This window comes from Pleurodeles waltl, chromosome 1_2, assembly GCF_031143425.1.
Source record: "Pleurodeles waltl isolate 20211129_DDA chromosome 1_2, aPleWal1.hap1.20221129, whole genome shotgun sequence".
NCBI classification, from domain to species: domain Eukaryota; kingdom Metazoa; phylum Chordata; class Amphibia; order Caudata; family Salamandridae; genus Pleurodeles; species Pleurodeles waltl.
In genome coordinates this window covers 117,589,838-117,609,906 of record NC_090437.1, presented here as the reverse complement: position 1 = coordinate 117,609,906, position 20,069 = coordinate 117,589,838, and the positions used below count along the sequence as shown (strand labels likewise).

Here is a 20,069-nt window from a genome sequence, read left to right as displayed (position 1 = left end):
TTCCCTGACCAGTACCTCCCAGGGGAGGTGCCCAGAGCTCCTCCAATGTGTCCCAGACCTCTGCTATCTTGGATTCAGAGGTGTTGGGGTACAACGGACAGCTCTGAGTGGCCAGTGCCAGCAGGTGACGTCAGAGACCCCTCCTGATAGGTGCTTACCTCTTTCAGTAGCCAAACCTCCTTTTTTGGCTATTTAGGGTCTCTTCTCTGGGCTGTTCCTCAGATAACGAAAGCAAGAGCTCACCAGAGTTCCTCTGCACTTCCCTCTTCGACTTCTGCCAAGGATCGACCGCTGACTGCTCCAGGACGCCTGCAAAACCGCAACAAAGTAGCAAGAAGACTACCAGCAACATTGTAGCGCCTCATCCTGCCGGCTTTCTCAACTGTTTCCTGGTGGTGCATGCTCTGAGGGCTGTCTGCCTTCACCCTGCACTGGAAGTGAAGAAGAAATCTCCCGTGGGTCTACGGAATCTTCCCCCTGCCAACGCAGGCACCAAATTACTGCATCACCGGTCCTCTTGGTCCCCTCTCATCCTGACAAGCGTGGTCCCTGGAACACGGGAGCTGGGTCCAAGTGTCTCCCACAGTCCAGTGGCCCTTCTGTCCAAATTTGGTGGAGGTAAGTCCTTGCCTCCCCACGCCAGACAGCAAACCTGTGTACTGCGTGATTTGCAGCTGCTCAGGCTTCTGTGCACTTTTCCAGGACTTCCTTTGTGCACAGCCTAGCCTGGGTCTCCAGCACTCTGTCCTACATTGCCCAACTCGCTTAGTTGAAATCTGACATCGTGGAACCCTCCTTTGTAACTCTGAGTTCTCAGATCTTCTAAGTGCCTGTTCTGGTACTTCTGCGGGTGCTGCCTGCTTCTGCGGGGGCTCTCTGAGTTGCTGAGCGCCCCCTCTTTCTCCTCCTCCAAGGGGCGACATCCTAGTCCTTCCTGGTCCTCAGCAGCACCCAAAATCCTACTCTTCCAGCTAGCAAGACTTGTTTGCGGTATTTCTGCCTGGAAACACTTCTACAACCTCCAGCACGCTGTGGGACATCTTCGCTCCAAAGGAGAAGTTCCTGGCCCCTTTCGTTGTTGCAGAATCTTAGGCTTCTTCCACCCAGAGGCAGCCCTTTTGCTCCTTCATCCGGGGTTTAGTGGGCTCCTGCCCCACCCCTGGACACTTGTGTGACTCTTGGACTTGGTCCCCTTCCTTTACAGGTCCTCAGGTCCAGGAATCAGTCTTCAGTGTTTTGCTGGTGCTTGTGGTTCTTGCAGAATCCCCTATCACGACTATTCTGTCTTTCTGGTGTAGTAGGGTAACTTTACTCCTACTTTTCAGGGTCTTGGGGTGGGGTATCTTGGACACCCTTATTGTTTTCTTACAGTCCCAACGACCCTCTACAAGCTCCGATAGGTCTGGGGGTCCATTCTTGATTCGCATTCCACTTTTGGAGTATATGGTTTGTGTTGCCCCTAGACCTATGTCTACCTATTGCATCCTATTGTGATTCTACATTGTTTGCACTACTTTTCTTACTGCTACTTACCTGTTTTGGGTTTGTGTACATATAATTTGTGTATATTACTTCCCTTCTAAGTGAGGATATCCTCTGAGATACTTTTGGCATATTGTCACTAAACTAAAGTACCTTTATTTTTAGTAACTCTGAGTATTGTGTTTTCTTTTGATATTGTGCATATGATATAAGTGGTATAGTAGGAGCTTTGCATGTCTCGTAGTTCAGCCTAAGCTGCTTTGCTGTAGCTACCGCTAACAGCCTAAGCTGCTAGAAACACCTTTATTCTACTAATAAGGGATACCTGGACCTGGCACAAGGTGTAAGTACCACAAGGTACCCACTATAAGCCAGGCCAGCCTCCTACAGTAGTCACCTGTTTGGGAGGCCCTCCTAGCCCAGAGGGCACAGTGCAGGTACCAGTGTGTGAGGACACCCCTGCATGAGCAGAGGTGACTATGAACTCCAGCTCCATTTTCCTGGACTTCGTAAGTGTGGGGATGCCATTTTATGGGTGTACTGGACATAGGACCTGTGTCCAGCTACATAATAGTAACTCCGAACCTGGGCATGCTTGGTATCAAACATGTCGGAATCATACCCCAATACTGTTGCCAGTATTAGTTGTGTGATTCCATGCACTCTGGGGGCTCCTTTGAGGTTTCCCAGCATCGCTCCTACCATTTTTCTGGTGTTTTCCAGGCAGCCCACGCTGCTGCCACCCCTCACAGGTTTCTGCCCTCCTGCTTGACCAGCCTAAGCAGAGGAAGGCAAAACCCCCTCCCTTTGGAAATAGGTTTTACATAGTTTGGGAGGGGCAACCACCCCAAGGCCCCAGTATGCTTTAAAGGGCGCATTTGGTGCCCTCCTTGTATAAACTGCTTTGCACCAGTCCAGGTCCGGCAGCTCCAGAAGGGTGGGTAGTGGCTCCTTGTAGGAGGCTGGCCTGGCTTGTAGTGAGTACCAAGGGGTACTTACACTTTGCTCCAGGTATCCCTTGTTAGTGTAGAAGAGGTGTCTATCAGCTTTGGCTGATAGAAAAGGGTAGCTTAGCAGAGCAGCTTAGGCTGAACAAGGAGACATGCAAAGCTCCCACTATACCACTAGTGTCATATGCACAATATCATAAGAAAACACAATACACAGATATACTAAAAATAAAGGTACTTTATTTTTATGCCAAAGGTATCTCAGTGAGTACCCTCAGTATGAGGATAGCAAATATACACAAGATATATGTACACAATACCAAAATATGCAGTAATAGCAATAGAAAGCAATGCAAGCAATGTACAGTCACAATAGATTGCAATGAGAGCACATAGGTATAGGGGCAACACAAACCATATACTCTAGAAGTGGAATGCGAACCACGAATGGACCCCAAACCTATGTGACCTTGTAGAGGGTCCCTGGGACTGTAAGAAAACAGTGGGGGTTAGAAAAATAGCCCACCCCAAGACCCTGAAAAGTAGGTGTAAAGTGCACCTAAGTTCCCCAGAGAGCACAGAAGTTGTGATAGGGGAATTCTGCAAGGAAGACCAACACCAGCAATGCAACAACGATGGATTTCCAGACAAGAGTACTTGTGGAGCAAGGGGACCAAGTCCAAGAGTCACACTCAAGTCGGGAGTGGGCAGATGCCCAAGAAATGCCAGCTGAGGTTGCAAAGAAGCTGCCACCGGATGGTAGAAGCTGTGGATTCTGCAAGAACGAAGAGGACTAGGAACTTCCCCTTTGGAGGATGGATGTCCCACGTCGTGAACAAGCTTGCAGAGGTGTTCCCACACAGAAAGACCGCAAACAAGCCTTGCTAGCTGCAAGGGTCGCAGTTAGGGTTTTTGGATGCTGCTGTGGCCCAGGAGGGACCAGGATGTCGCCAATTGCGTGAGGAGACATAGGAGGCGTCCAGCAAGACAAAGAGCCCACTCAGAAGGAAGCAGCACCCACAGAAGTGCCGGAACAGGCACTACGAAGAGGAGTAAACCGTAGCTCACCCGAAGTCACAAAAGAAGGTCCCACGACGCCAGAGGACAACTCAGGAGGTCGTGCACTGCAGGTTAGAGTTTCGGGGACCCAGGCTTGGCTGTGCACAGGAGCCGGAGTAGCTGCAAATCACGTGGTACCCAGCAATGCAGTCTAGCGTGGGGAGGCAAGGACTTACCTCCACCAAACTTGGACTGAAGAGTCACTGGACTGTGGGAGTCACTTGGACAGAGTTGCTGAGTTCCAGGGACCACGCTCGTCGTGCTGAGAGGGGACCCAGAGGACCGGTGATGCAGTCTTTTGGTGCCTGCGGTTGCAGGGAGGAGATTCCGTCGACCCACGGGAGATTTCTTCGGAGCTTCTAGTGCAGAGAGGAGGCAGACTACCCCCTCAGCATGCACCACCAGGAAAACAGTCGAGAAGGCCGCAGGATCAGCGATACAAGGTTGCAGTAGTAGTCTTTGCTACTTTGTTGCAGTTTTGCAGGCGTCCAGAGCAGTCAGCGGTCGATTCCTTGGCAGAAGGTGAAAAGAGAGATGCAGAGGAACTCTGATGAGCTCTTGCATTCGTTATCTAAAGAATTCCCCAAAGCAGAGACCCTAAATAGCCAGAAAAGGAGGTTTGTCTACTTAGGAAGGAGGATAGGCTAGCAACACAGGTAAGAGCCTATCAGGAGTCTCTGACGTCACCTGCTGGCACTGGCCACTCAGCAGTCCAGTGTGCCAGCAGCACCTCTGTTTCCAAGATGGCAGAGGTCTGGAGCACACTGGAAGAGCTCTGGGCACCTCCAAGGGGAGGTGCAGGTCAGGGGAGTGGTCACTCCCCTTTCCTTTTTCCAGTTTCGCGCCAGAGCAGGGCTGGGGGATCCCTGAACCGGTGTAGACTGGCTAATGCAGAGATGGACACCATCTGTGCCCATCAAAGCATTTCCAGAGGCTGGGGGAGGCTACTCCTCCCCAGCCCTGACACCTTTTTCCAAAGGGAGAGGGTGTAACACCCTCTCTCTGAGGAAGTCCTTTGTTCTGCCTTCCTGGGCTAAGCCTGGCTGGACCCCAGGAGGGCAGAAACCTGTCTGAGGGGTTGGCAGCAGCTGCAGTGAAACCCCGGGAAAGGTAGTTTTACAGTACTCGGGTCTGTGCTAGAGACTCGGGGGATCATGGAATTGTCTCCCCAATGCCAGAATGGCATTGGGGTGACAATTCCATGATCTTAGACCTGTTACATGGCCATGTTTGGAGTTACCATTGTGACGCTATACATATGTAGTGACAAATGTATAGTGCACGCGTGTAATGGTGTCCCGCACTCACAAAGTCCGGGGAATTTGCCCTGAACTATGTGGGGGCACCTTGGCTAGTGCCAGGGTGCCCACACACTAAGTAACTTAGCATCCAACCTTTACCAGGTAAAGGTTAGACATATACCGTATTTATCGGCGTATAACACGCACTTTTTCTCCCTGAAAATAGGGGGCAAATGATGTGTGCGTGTTATACGCCGATAAAATGTAATGTTTTTTTTTTCTGAAATTTCATTTTAAAATGAGGTGCGTGTTATACGCCGGTGCGTGTTATACGCCGATAAATACGGTAGGTGACTTATAAGTTACTTAAGTACAGTGGTAAATGGCTGTGAAATAACGTGGACGTTATTTCACTCAGGCTGCAATGGCAGGCCTGTGTAAGAATTGTCAGAGCTCCCTATGGGTGGCAAAAGAAATGCTGCAGCCCACAGGGATCTCCTGGAATCCCAATACCCTGGATACCTCAGTACCATATACTAGGGAATTATAAGGGTGTTCCAATATGCCAATGCAAATTGGTGAAATTGGTCACTAGTCTGTTAGTGACAATTTGGAAAGAAATGAGAGAGCATAATCACTGAGGTTCTGGTTAGCAGAGCCTCACTGAGACAGTTAGTCATCACACAGGTAACACATACAGGGCACACTTATGAGCACTGGGGCCCTGCCTGGCAGGGTCCCAGTGACACCTACAACTAAAACATATATACAGTGAAATATGGGGGTAACATGCCAGGCAAGATGGTACTTTCCTACACTCCTGCCTGAACCAAACACTCAAACTTGACCTGGACTTGCTCTCCTTCTTTTTTTAGGTCCTCCTCTGTCAGGATCCACCTTTGGTTTCTTCCAGTGTTGCTTGGGTCTCGCACAGTCTGTTTCCAAAGTTTACCTGTGGTTTTTTTTGGGAAAAACCTGGTACTTACCTTTTCTCTCCTGGTCGCTGGGTGGCACCCTAATACTTACCTTTTGGGGTTCCTAGTTCCTCTAGCTACCCTCTATGGATTCCACTTCCTTGGGTAGAGGACTGCCTTTCACATTCAACTTATTTAGTATATGGTTTGGTCTCCCCATAGGGCCTTCACTATTTTCTATTGTTTTTACTATTTGCTATTGCTTTCTATGCTAATCACCTACTTTTAATGTGTATTCAATAGTGTATTTACTCAAATCCTAGTGGAGTATTGCCTATACAGTATTTTAGTGTTTGTTCTACCATAATAAAGTACCTTCAATTTTTTTTTTTTTTTAACACTGTGTGGTTCTTTCATGTGTATAAGTACTGTGTGATTGTAGTGGTTTTGCATAAGCTGTGCATGATTCCTAGATAAGTCTTGGATGCAGATCCACAGCTACCTCTAGGGAGCCCTGGCTTCTTAGTCACTGTTTACACCTCACTAATGGGGGAATACCTGGACCTTGTATAAGGTGATAATACCATGGTGCTTACCACACACTATGCCAGCTTCCTACAACACTTGTCAAAGCTAATTTGCTGTTGCCACTCTTCATATATAGGTGCAGATAGCCTTGAAAGCAGTGGGTGTCAGCATACGAGTAGTGCCTATATAGGCTCTGCACATGATTTCCAGAGCAGAGCGACGTCCGTATGGAGCCACAAGACATCACCTATCAATGCATAGAGTGTAGGAGGCTGGCCGAGTTTGTAGTGGGTACCTTAGATACTTACACCTCATACCAGGTCCAGTTAGCCCTTTTTATTAATATTTTGTAGTGTTCTAGCAGCTTAGGCTGATAGAGGTAGCTGTAGCAGAGCAGCTTAGGCTGAACTAGAAGACATGTAAAGCTCCTGCAATATCACTATAGTTACACAGTACTTATACACAATAAAAGACAAAACTCAGTGTTACCTAAAATAAAGGTACTTTATTTCAGTGACAAAAGGCCAAAAATATCAGAGGCAATACTCCTTCAGGAGGTAAGTATTATACCCAATATATATACAGTAGAGCCCGAAATCAAGTAAGTAGTCACAGAATAGTGCAAACAATATAAAATACCATAGAATGCAATAGGAAGAAATAGGCCTAGGGGCAACACAATCCATATACTAAAAGTGGAATGTGAATTACGAATTCCCCCCTAGGCAAGTGTAGTGTGTATAGGGGAGCTGTGAGTGTAAGAAAACCTCAAAGGCGAGTAAAATACCCCACCCAGAGCCCAGGATAGTTGGAGTAAAGTACTGCAAGTTTCCTCAAAACACACTACAAGTCGTGATTAGTTATTGCAAGAACCAAGCAAGACTGCAAGCAACAAATGGTGGATTCCTGGACCTGAAGACCTGTAAAGAGAGGAGACCAAGTCCAGAAGTCGCAGAAGATTCCAGGAACGACAGGGGCCCCTACCAACCTAGAAGTTCAAAAGAGGATTCTGCGGTTGGAAGAAGTCTGTAAAAGAGCACCAACGAAGATGGCTGCGGGTTCCTGCGTGATGCAAAGGATGTCCCATGTCGAGATGTTGGATGGAGGCAAGTTCAGCAAGCCTTGGTTCAAGCAATGTCACGGATTGTGTTTCAAAATGGCGCTGCCTGGACCCAGGAGAGACCTGAGGGCCTCAACTCGGACTGAGGAGGCAGAGGGGGCTCCCAACGCTGGAGGAAACCCACAGAGGACCAGGCAGCACCCAGGGAGGTCCCAGGACACGGGGACAAAGAAGGTTCAAATTGTGGTTGCTGCACCACTACAAAAGAAGGTCCTACAGCGCCGGAGAACAACTCAGCGAGTTGAGCATCACAGGATAGAGTGCTGGGGACCTGGGTCAGGCTGTGCACGAATAATTCTTGCAAATAGTGCACAGAGGCCTCATGAGGTGAAGCTGACGCGGTGCACAGGGGTACTGTTGCTAACGGGGAAGGCAAGCTCTTACGTCTGTCAAATTTGGACAGCAGGACTTTGGGACAGTCTGTGTAGAAGGGGTCCACCACCTCTGTTCCAGGGAGCACGCTCGTCTCCAGGAGAGGAGTCCCAGAGAACTGGTCATTATCTTAGAAGGTGCCTGCTGGAGCAGGGAAGTGACTCCGTCACTCCACTGGAGTTTTCCTCAGTCCTTTTAGTGCAGGGTGAAGGCAGGGAGTCCCGTGAGGGTGCACACCTTGGAAACTGTTGCAGTTGCTGGCTGGAGCTGAAGTTGCAGGGTCACCGTAGCCTTTCTGGATACTTTGTCTGCGGTTGATCTGACGGTCAGAGGATGAAGCAGGAGTTTCAGAGGATTCCTGGTGGAAACTTGCAAAAAATCTGAAGAGGAACCCACAGGAGAGACCCTAGATAGCCCTGAGAGGGGGATTGGCTACCTAACCAGGTATGCACTTATCAGGAGGGGTCTCTGACGTCACCTCCTGGCACTGGCCACTCAGAGTGTCCCCACACCTTGGAAAACAAGATGGCAGAGGTCTGGGACACACTGGAGGAGCTCTGGGCACCAGCCCTGGGGTGGTGATGGACATAGGAGTGGTCACTCCCTTTCCTTTGTCTGTTTTCACGCCAGAGCAGGGACCGGTGTAGACTGGCTTATGCAAGGAGGGCACCATGTGTGCCCTTTCAAGCATTTCCAGAGGCTCTGGGAGGCTACCCCTCCCAAGCATTTAACACCTATTTCCAAAGGGAGAGGGTGTAACAAGATGAATACTAAGCTGTGTTGCTTCATCCTGATAGTCCCCAGATGACCCAGGCAGCATTGTTTCATGCAGCTTTTCCTACTACCGTAATCCAATATCCTTCACCTTCAGACATCCCAAACACTTTTGGCGATGAACCAAGGCCAGGTTCTTCGTCCAGATCTGACTTTTCTCCGGTTATGCGTATGGCTCCTAAATTCCACAAATTCAACGATCTGAAAATCCCTCAGAACTGCAGGGATAAACATAAAAACCCCAAATGAAAACATTTTGGCTTATGGTGTCAAAAATCAAATCTGCAGCCTCTACAGGCATCAGCTGAGAAGGTACTACAGTGTCTCCTCTTGCTAGCCCAGTCTGGGTTGGCGCATGTCTCTATCAAGGTTTATCTTGCTGCAAATCTAGATGCAGTCTTTTCCTGCATTCACTCTTTGTGCTCGAACAGAATCATGAAAGTATAGTTCATAGTTTTTCCTCCGGTGAGGACTCTTCCCCTGGATTGGCACTTGAACGTAGTTCCCTTTCAACTCATGAAGAGTCCATTTGAACCCATACACAGAGCACACCTCAAATGTCTCGGAGGGAGGGTTGCATTGTTGCTAGCACTACCTTCGGCCACAAGTGCAAATGAGATACTGGCTTTCACAACTCAAGAGCTATTCTTGTGCTTCACAATGATTGTGATTCTCAGAACCAATCCAAAATTAATTCCTAAGGACCCTTCTGACTTTCATCTCAATGAGCCTAGAAGATTAAGGATTTTCTTCCTGAATCTGACCTCACCAGCAAAAATATCTCCATACTCTGGATATTAAAAGATGTCTAAATTTCTACCTACATCACACTAAACAGCTGAGAAAAACTGACCAGGTGTTGGTCTCATATGCACTCACTCATAAGGGTACTGCAGTCACAAAAATAACCATTGCTCGATGGATCTCAGCTGCTATCCAGTTTTGCCACTCGAAGGCGGGCAAAACAGCTCACAAAAAAGCCAGGGCACATTAAACTAGGGCAGTGTCCATCTCAACTGCTTTGTTTAAGGGAGTGCCTCTGGTGAAAATGTCATACTACGACCTGGAAGAATGTGCATGCATTCATGCAGCAGCATTGTCTGGAAGCATTATTGCCTGGAATTGGATCAGGTCAGTGATATAGCATTTGGACAGGCTGTATTATGCCACTTAATTCTATAACATGAACTTCTTTGGGTTACATGTGTTTGATTCTGTATGTTTGCAAAGTTTAATGGAATTTATACATATATGGTATATGTATGTGGTTGGATACATGTGTATATGCATATGTTTATTTTAAATTGCATAGAAATATGTTATGTATCTATTTTCACCCACCGTCCGCTATTTGTTCTAATACTATAAAGTATACAAATACAGTAACTACTTGACGTTCTGAATCCAACGTGAAAGATCCTATACTGGAGAAAAAAAATAAGTTGCTTACATGTAACTGCATAGTTTTTCAGTATTGGTATCTTTCATAGATTCAAATACGACCCTCCCTCCTCACCTTGGGATCTATTTCCGACTTGGTTTTGAAAATCTGAGACTTGGTCTCTCTTGGGAGTGTTCCAGAGGTTGCTATTGGCTGAATTTTGGTTCTTTGTTTTGCATAGGACATAGATAAGGCTATTAAATTGATCATTGCCATTATAACCTATGATAATGCTATATACTGCTTTATTATAGTACTGTGGAACTCCCAGTTAGACGACAGCATGTGAATCTATGAAAGATACCAAGACTGGGTAACTATAGTTACAGGTAAGTAACTTATTTGTGTCCTTGGATCATACCCAGTTTTGATGACTGCATGTTTGCAGGTGCATATTGATAGTATTAAATATGTTACCAAAACTATCCAGGCATACACTGTAATACCCATTGGTATTACTCCAAATTCAATTAGTGATGTGACTATTTGGTTAGGGCTTCCCTTCATGTTTGACACGCACAGATGTAACTTGTGCGTACTTTCAAACATAGTTCCTTTCAGGTCTTTAATTGCTTGATCAAGCTCTGTATAATCTCATGAAGTGTAATGGAAATGAAGGACTCTGTGATTATTCACAATTTCTCTGGACAGGTCCAGTTTGACGAGAGGGATGATATCAAAGACTGTACTATTGTCATCAATGACGACAACGTATTTGAAAACACTGAGAGTTTCACTGTGGAGCTGAGCATGCCGGCCTATGCTTTGCTAGGAGAGATTACGAAAGCCAAAGTCAACATCAATGACACAGAGGATGTGCCAACTCTTCAGTTTGACAAGAAGATATATCGTGCCAGTGAGAATTCTGCATTTCTGTTCGCACCAGTTGAAAGAAAAGGTTAATTGAGCTCATATACAGATATAGTGGTAAAAAATTGCAAATGTATATGAATAATAGCTTTGAAAAGCGATGCAATAAGAACTTGATAACATTAATTTGAACTGTATGCTGTTAAATACCAATACCCATAATTTTAAGGAGAGTAATTGCGACATTCACTTTTGTGTTTTTTATATATATATATATATATATATATGTGTGTGTATATATGTGTGTGTATATATGTGTGTATGTGTGTGTGTATATATGTGTGTATATATATATATGTGTGTGTATATATATATGTGTGTATATATATATGTATATATATGTATATGTTTAATGGCATGTGTAGCTGCAGATACACATGCTGTGCACTGTTCCTGCCATCTAGTGTTGAGCTCGGAGTATTACAAGTTGTTTTTCTTTGAAGAAGTCTTTTCGAATCACGGGACCGAGTGACTCCTCCCTTTCGGCTCCATTGCGCATGGGCATCGACTCCATCTTAGATTGTTTTCTTTCTGCCATCTGGTTCGGACGTGTTCCTCTCCGCGATTCGAATTGGGAAAGTATTAAAATCATCGCAAATCCGTTGGTATTGTTGCGTTTGGGAAAGATCTATCGATACATCAGCACCGACGAGACAACCGCTTTGGTGGCCCTCCAGGGCTTCCGTGCCCAGCTGAGGCCTGATCGGTCCGACCACACCCCTCGTCGAAGCCTCATGGACCGGACCCCCTTCAGTTTGTCCGACGAGCCACGCCAAGTATCCTTATACAGACCAGCATTGAGTCTGTAATCTGTCACCAGAGCACAGAGAGGATACCTGTGAGGCCTGCAAGGCCTTTCGGTCGAAAAAGATCTTAAGAGATCGGAGGGCGAGACGCTTGCAGATGGCGTCAATCGTCGCAACACCTCGACGTCGAAGAGGAGGAGATGGCTATCTCCATCCAGGGATCGGAATCGGACGAGACCAACGGCCGACAGCGGGCCAGTACCCTCGTGGAATCTTAATATTGTACTTACACGACTCATGGGCCCACCTTTTGAACCCATGAATTCTTGCTAAATCCAATTTTTACCTTGGAAGGTGGCATTTCTAATAGCCATCACTTCACTACGAAGAGTTAGCGAAATACAGGCATTTACTATCAAAGAACCATTTATACAAGTACACAAACATAAAATGGTTCTCAGCACAAATCCAAAATTTCTGCCAAAAGTCATTTCACCATTTCATCTAAACCAAACTGTAGAGCTTCCAGTCTTCTTCCCACAACCAGACTCAGTAGCAGAAAGAGCACTGCATACCTTAGACATAAAGAGAGCGCTAATGTATTACATAGACAGAACAAAACCATTTCGTAAAACCAAGCAGTTGTTCATCGCTTTCCAAAGACCCCATGCTGGTAACCCTATATCCAAACCGGGCATAGCCAGATGGATAGTCAAATGCAAACCTGTTAGCTCAAAGCTAAAAGGGAGTTACCCATTACACCAAAGGCACACTCCACTAGAAAGAAAGGAGCAGCAATGGCCTTTCTAGGAAATATTCCAATTACTGAAATATGTAAGGCAGCCACTTGGTCTACACCTCATACGTTTACCAAACACTACTGTGTAGATGTGTTAGCAACACAACAAGCCACAGTGGGACAGGTTGTACTAAGAACATTATTTCAAACAACTTCAACTCCTACAGGCTGACGACCGCTTTGGGGAGGATTACTGCTTTGTAGTCTATTCACAGCATTTGTATCTGCAGCTACACATGTCATCGAATGGAAAATGTCACTTACCCAGTGTACTTCTCTTCGTGGCATGTTGCGCTGCAGATTCACATGCGCCCTCCCACCTCCCTGGGAGCCTGTAGCCGTTTAAGTTGTATTCAAATTGTATATATGCAAATAAACATTCCTTTACCACAAACTATGTACATACATATCTATTCTATTGCATGAACATCTTTAGTATCCTCATTCTACCACTCCTACCTCACCCTATGCGGGAAAACAATCTAAGATGGAGTCGATGCCCATGTGCAGTGGAGCCGAAAGGGAGGAGTCACTCTGTCCCGTGACTCGAAAAGACTTCTTCGAAGAAAAACAACTTGTAACACTCCGAGCCCAACACTAGATGGCAGGAACAGTGCACAGCATGTGAATCTGATACACATGCTGTGCACATCCCGCCATCTGGTATTGGGCTCGGAGTGTTACAAGTTGTTTTTCTTCGAAGAAGTCTTTTCGAGTCACGAGATCGAGGGACTCCTCCCATTTCGGCTCCATTGCGCATGGACGTCGACTCCATCTTAGATTGTTTTTTTTCCCGCCATCGGGTTCGGACGTGTTCCTTTTCGCTCCGTGTTTCGGGTCGGAAAGTTAGTTAAAATCTCGGAAAAATCGTCGGTATTGTTTGCGTTCGGTATCGGGTTAGTTACAACAGACCGACACAGACTTTTGAAGAGCTCCGGTGGCCCTTTGGGGTTTTTTCGATCCTCCGTCGGGGCCTGGTCGGCCCGGCCACGTGTCTCTTCAAGGCTGATTGAACGGACCCCATTCCGCTTCTGCCCAAAATGCCATAACAAGTATCCATATACAGATCAGCATCTGGTCTGTAACTTGTTTGTCGCCAGACCACAAGGAAGATACTTGTGAAGCCTGTCGAGCGTTTTGGTCCAGGAAGACACTAAGAGACCGAAGAGCAAGAAGACTGCAAATGGCGTCGGCGCCGACAGGACAAGGGCGTTTCGAGGAGGAGGAAGAAACCTTCTCCATCCAGGAATCAGACTCTGATGAGATCGATCCCGAAGAAACGCCGAAAACCGTGAGAAAGACGTCGAAACACAAAACTCACGAAAAGACCTCAAAAGCCCAGGGGACGCCACCGCCAACATGCCATGGCTTAACCCGAAAAATAGGTGACCGATCATCGGCACCGAAAAAGGCCACGCTGCTGTCGAAGTCATCCGACTCCGGTCGAGATACCGCCACACAGCAATCTCGGGCCCGAGATAGTGGCTCCGAGCAAGTTCGGCACTGAGACAGCGGCACCGAAATGAGTCGGCACCGAGAAACAACGACGCCGAAAGCAAAAAAGGTTTTGTTGGGACCGAAAAAAGTAGCCGAAAAGGTTTCGATACCGAAACATCCGGCCTCGGAACCGAAATCAAGTTCCTACACAGAGGAACAAGGACTGTCCTCACAAATGAAAATACATAGATTTGGACAGGAATTGGAGACAATGGAGCCGGACTACACCCAAAGAAGGCTCCACATCCAAAAAGAAACGGGGAAGATCAGCACTCTCCCTCCTATTAGAATGAAACGCAAACTTGCATTCCAGGAGAAAGATAAGCAGGCAAAGGTGGCTAAACAAGTAAGCCCGCCACCGTCTCCACAACGCTCACCGCAAACATCACCGGTAGCTACTCCCCCTATGATGCAATCCCCGACCCATACAGGGATATGAGTCAAGATGACCCTGACGCCTGGGACCTTTATGACGCACCAGTGTCAGATAATAGTCCTGACTGTTATCCAGCTAGACCGTCGCCACCAGAGGATAGTACAGCCTGCGCACAGGTGGTGTCCAGAGCAGCGGCATTTCATAATGTCAGCCTGCATGCAGAGCCCATTGAAGACGACTTTCTATTTAACACACTGTTGTCCACACACAGCCAGTACCAGAGTCTTCCCATGCTACCTGGAATGCTAAAAAACTCCAAACAAGTGTTTGAGGAGCCTGTAAAAGGAAGAGCCATTACTCCAAGAGTGGAGAAAAAATATAAACCGCCACCCACACAACAGTACAACCGTACATCACACAACAGCTAACACCGGACTCAGTTGTAGTAGGGGCAGCCCGCAAGAGAGCGAACTCACATACTTCAGGAGATGCACCACCTCCAGATAAAGAAAGTTGAAAATTCGACGCAGCAGGCAAAAGGGTGGCGGCACAGGCAGCAAACCAGTGGCGTATTGCAAATTCACAGGCTTTGTTGGCCAGATACGATAGGGCTCATTGGGACGAAATGCAACACTTTATAGAACATTTGCCCAAGGAGTTCCAAAAGAGAGCACAGCAAGTAGTAGAAGAAGGACAGAGTATCTCCAACAATCAGATATGGTCAGCAATGGATGCTGCAGACACAGCTGCTAGAACTGTCAACACAGCAGTGACAGTAAGGAGACATGCATGGCTGCGTACATCAGGATTTAAACCAGAAATACAGCAAGCTGTGCTGAATATGCCATTTAACGGACAGCAGTTGTTTGGGCCGGAGGTGGACACTGCTATCGAAAAACTGAAGAAAGACACTGACATGGCCAAAGCCATGGGCGCACTCTACTCCCCACAGAGCAGAGGCACATTTCGAAAAACACAGTTTCGAGGGGGGTTTCGAGGGCAAAGCACAGAACCTACAACCTCACAAACAAGGCCCACTTATCAGAGCCAATATCTGCGGGGAAGTTTTCGGGGACAATATAGAGGGGGACAGTTCCAAAAGAGTAGAGGGAAGTTCTAAAGTCCCAAAACTCCTCAAAATAAGCAGTGACTTCCAAGTCCCACATCCCCAACACAACACCTGTGGGGGGGGGGGGAGTATAAGCAAATTTTACAAACATTGGGAGAAGATAACAGACACTTGGGTCCTGGCAATTATCCAGCATGGTTATTGCATAGAATTTCTCAAATTCCCTCCAAACGTCCCACCGAAAACACACAATATGTCAAAACAACATATAGATCTTCTAGGACTAGAAGTTCAGGCATTGCTACAGAAAGATGCAATAGAATTAGTACCAAACCAACAGAAAGGGACAGGAGTTTACTCTCTGTACTTTCTCATACCCAAAAAAGACAAGAGTCTGAGACCTATACTAGATCTCACAACATTAAGTACCTACATCAAATCAGATCACTTTCACATGGTGACATTACAGGACGTAATCCCACTGCTCAAACAACAAGACTACATGACAACACTAGACTTAAAGGATGCATATTTCCATATACCGATACATCCTTCACACAGAAAGTACTTAAGGTTTGTATTCCAAGGAGTACATTACCAATTCAAGGTGTTGCCATTCGGAATAACAACTGCGGCAAGAGTTTTTACAAAATGCCTGGCAGTCGTAGCTGCACATATCAGAAGGCAGCAAATACATGTGTTCCCGTACCTAGACGATTGGTTAATCAAAACCAACACGCTAGAACGGTGTTCACAACACATAAAGTATGTCATAGAAACCCTCCACAAACTAGGTTTCTCAATCAACTACACAAAGTCACACCTTCTGCTGTGTCAAACATAGCAATACTTAGGGGCGACAATCAACACAGCAAAAGGGATTGCCACTCCAAGCCCACAAAGGGTTCAGGCATTTCACAATGTAATACAGGCCATGTATCCAAAACAAAAAATACAGGTCAAAATGGTGATGAAACTCCTAGGCATGATGTCCTCATGCATAGCCATTGTCCCAAACGCAAGGTTGCACATGCGGCCCTTACAACAATGCCTAGCATCACAATGGTCACAGGCACAGGGTCAACTTCTAGATCTGGTGTTGGTAGACCGCCAAACATACATCTCGCTTCAATGGTGGAACAGTATAAATTTAAACCAAGGGCGGCCTTTCCAAGACCCAGTGCCACAATATGTAATAACGACAGATGCCTCCATGATAGGGGGGGGGAGCACACCTCAATCAACACAGCATCCAAGGACAGTGGGACACTCAGCAAGAACAGTTTCTCATAAATCACTTAGAACTATTGGCAGTATTTCTAGCGCTGAAAGCTTTTCAACCCATAATAAGCCATAAACGCATTCTTGTCAAAACAGACAACATGACAACGATGTATTACCTAAACAAACAGGGAGGGACACACTCAACACAGTTGTGTCTCCTAGCACAGAGAATTTGTCATTGGGCGATTCACAACCACATTCGCCTAATAGCACAATTTATTCCAGGAATTCAGAATCAGTTAGCAGACAATCTCTCTCGGGATCACCAACAGATCCACGAATGGGAGATTCACCCCCAAATCCTGGACACTTACTTCCAAAATTGGGGAACACCACAAATAGATCTATTTGCAACAAAGGAAAACGCAAAATGCTGAAACTTCGCATCCAGGTACCCACAAGATCAGTCTCGGGGCAATGAGTTATGGATGAGTTGGTCAGGGATATTTGCTTACGCTTTTCCCCCTCTCCCACTTCTTCCATATCTGGGAAACAAGTTGAGTCAAAACAAACTCAAACTCATACTAATAGCGCCAACATGGGCAAGACAACCTTGGTACACAACACTACTAGACCTCTCAGTAGTGCCTCATGTCAAACTACCAAACAGACCAGATCTGTTAACACAACACAGACAACAGATCAGACATCAAAATCCAGCATCGCTGAATCTAGCAATTTGGCTCCTGAAGTCCTAGAGTTCGGACACTTAGACCTTACACAAGAATGTATGGAGGTCTTAAAACAAGCTAGGAAACCTACCACTAGACATTGCTATGCAAATAAGTGGAAAAGATTTGTTTATTACTGCCATAATAATCAAATTCAACCCTTACACGCATCTGCCAAAGACATCGTAAGATACTTACTACATTTGCAAAAGTCAAAGCTAGCTTTTTCTTCCATTAAGATACATCTTACCGCAATTTCAGCTTACCTGCAAATTACGCACTCAACTTCACTATTTAGGATACCAGTCATAAAAGAGTTTATGGAAGGCCTAAAGAGAATTATACCACTAAGAACACCACCAGTTCCTTCATGGAACCTTAACATTGTCTTAACACGAGTTATGGGCCCACCTTTTGAGCCCATGCACTCTTGTGAAATGCAATACTTAACATGAAAAGTTGCATTTTTAATTGCCATCACCTCTCTAAGAAGAGTGAGATTCAAGCATTTACCATACAAGAACCATTTATTCAAATACACAAGCATAAAGTAGTTCTACGAACAAATCCTAAATTTTTGCCAAAAGTGATATCACCGTTCCACTTGAATCAAACAGTAGAATTACCAGTGTTCTTCCCAAAACCAGATTCTGTAGCTAAAAGAGCACTACATACGTTAGACATCAAAAGAGCGTTAATGTACTACATTGACAGAACAAAACTAATTCGAAAAACAAAACAATTTATTGCTTTCCAAAAACCTCATACAGGAAATCCAATTTCTAAACAAGGCATTGCTAGATGGATAGTTAAATGCATTCAAACCTGTTATCTTAAAGCAAAAAGAGAGCTGCCTATTACACCAAAGGCACACTCAACTAGAAAGAAAGGTGCTACCATGGCCTTTCTAGGAAATATTCCAATGACTGAAATATGTAAGGCAGCTAAATGGTCTACGCCTCATACATTTACCAAACACTACTGTGTAGATGTGTTAACGGCACAACAAGCCACAGTAGGTCAAGCAGTACTACGAACATTGTTTCAAACAACTTCAACTCCTACAGGCTGGACCACCGCTTTTGGGGAGATAACTGCTTACTAGTCTATGCACAGCATGTGTATCTGCAGCTACACATGCCATCGAACGGAAAATGTCACTTACCCAGTGTACATCTGTTCGTGGCATTAGTCGCTGCAGATTCACATGCGCCCACCCGCCTCCCCGTGAGCCTGTAGCCGTTTAGAAGTTGATCTTGAACATTTGTAAATATATAACTTTAAACTAGATTATGTACATACGTATTCACTCCATTGCATGGGCACTATTACTAGCATACACAACTCCTACCTCACCCTCTGTGGGGAAAACAATCTAAGATGGAGTCGATGCCCATGTGCAATGGAGCCGAAATGGGAGGAGTCCCTCGATCTCGTGACTCGAAAAGACTTCTTCGAAGAAAAACAACTTGTAACACTCCGAGCCCAGCACCAGATGGCGGGATGTGCACAGCATGTGAATCTGCAGCGACTAATGCCATGAACAGATGTACACTGGGTAAGTGACATTTTCCATGTATATGTATATGTATATATATGTATATGTTCGATCGATGGCATGTGTAGCTGCAGATAATGCTGTGCACATCCCGCCATCTAGTGTTGGGCTCGGAGTGTTACAAGTTGTTTTTCTTCGAAGAAGTCTTTTTCGAGTCACGAGATCGAGGGACTCCTCCCCTTTCGGCTCCATTGCGCATGGGCGTCGACTCCATCTTAGATTGTTTTCTTTCCGCCGTCGGGTTCGGACGTGTTCCTTTTCGCTCCGCGTTTCGGTTCAGAAAGTTAGCTAAAATCTCGGAAAATTCGACGGTATTGTTTGCGTTCGGTATCGGGTTAGTTACAACAGATCAACACAGAATCTTGAAGAGCTCCGGTGGCCCTTCGAGGTTTTCGATTCCCAGGTGGGGCCTGGTCAGGCCCGACCACGTGGGTCTTCAAGGCTAATGGAACGGACCCCATTCCGCTTCTGCCCCGAATGTCACAACAAGTATCCTTATACAGATCAGCATTTGGTCTGTAATTTGTGTCTGTCTCCAGACCACAAAGAGGATACCTGTGAGGCCTGTCAAGCGTTTCGGTCCAGAAATACGTTCAGAGACCGAAGAGCAAGGAGACTACAAATGGCGTCGGCGCCGACAGGACAAAAACATTTGGAAGAGGAAGAAGATACCTTTTCCATTGAGGATTCAGACTCTGACGATCCCGAACAGACGCCGAAAACCGTGAGTAAGACGTCGATACACAAAACTCACGGGAAAAGCACGAAAGCCCAGGGGACGCCACCGCCAGCAGGCCATGGCTTAACCCGGAAAGTAGGTGACCGACCATCGGCACCGAAAAAGGGCATGCATGTGTCGAAGTCATCCGACTCCGGTCGAGATACTGGCGCAGAGCAGACTAGACACCGGGTCAGAGCAGTCTCGGCACCAAGAGATCAGTACGCCGAAGATAAAAAAAAAAGTGTTGTCGGAACCAAAAAAGACAGCCGATAAGGTTTCCATACCGAAACATCCGGCCTCGGAACCGAAATCAAGTTCCTACACAGAGGAACAGGGCCTGTCCTCACAAATGCAAGGACACAGATTCGGGCAAGAACTAGAGTCAATAGTGCCAGATTACACTCAAAGAAGGCTCCACATACAAAAAGACACAGGGAAGATCAGTACTCTTCCCCCAATTCGAATGAAAAGAAAACTTGCCTTCCAAGAGAAAGACAAGCAGCCACAGGCAAAGGTGGCAAAATAAGTAACCCCGCCACCATCTCCACAACCATCACCAGTAGCCACTCCACCAATGATGCAGTCACCAACTCATAC

General features: G+C 46.3%; 1 protein-coding gene across 1 annotated transcript in view; it reads left to right on the top strand.

Annotated features, from left to right (window-relative positions):
* Positions 1–20,069, top strand: part of FRAS1 (Fraser extracellular matrix complex subunit 1) — a 1,443,020-nt gene that overhangs the window by 268,908 nt on the left and 1,154,043 nt on the right. The window contains exon 6 of the mRNA XM_069205798.1: positions 10,533–10,779. Within this exon, the coding sequence (XP_069061899.1) occupies positions 10,533–10,779 (247 nt within the window). The remainder of the gene's footprint in view (positions 1–10,532; positions 10,780–20,069) is intronic.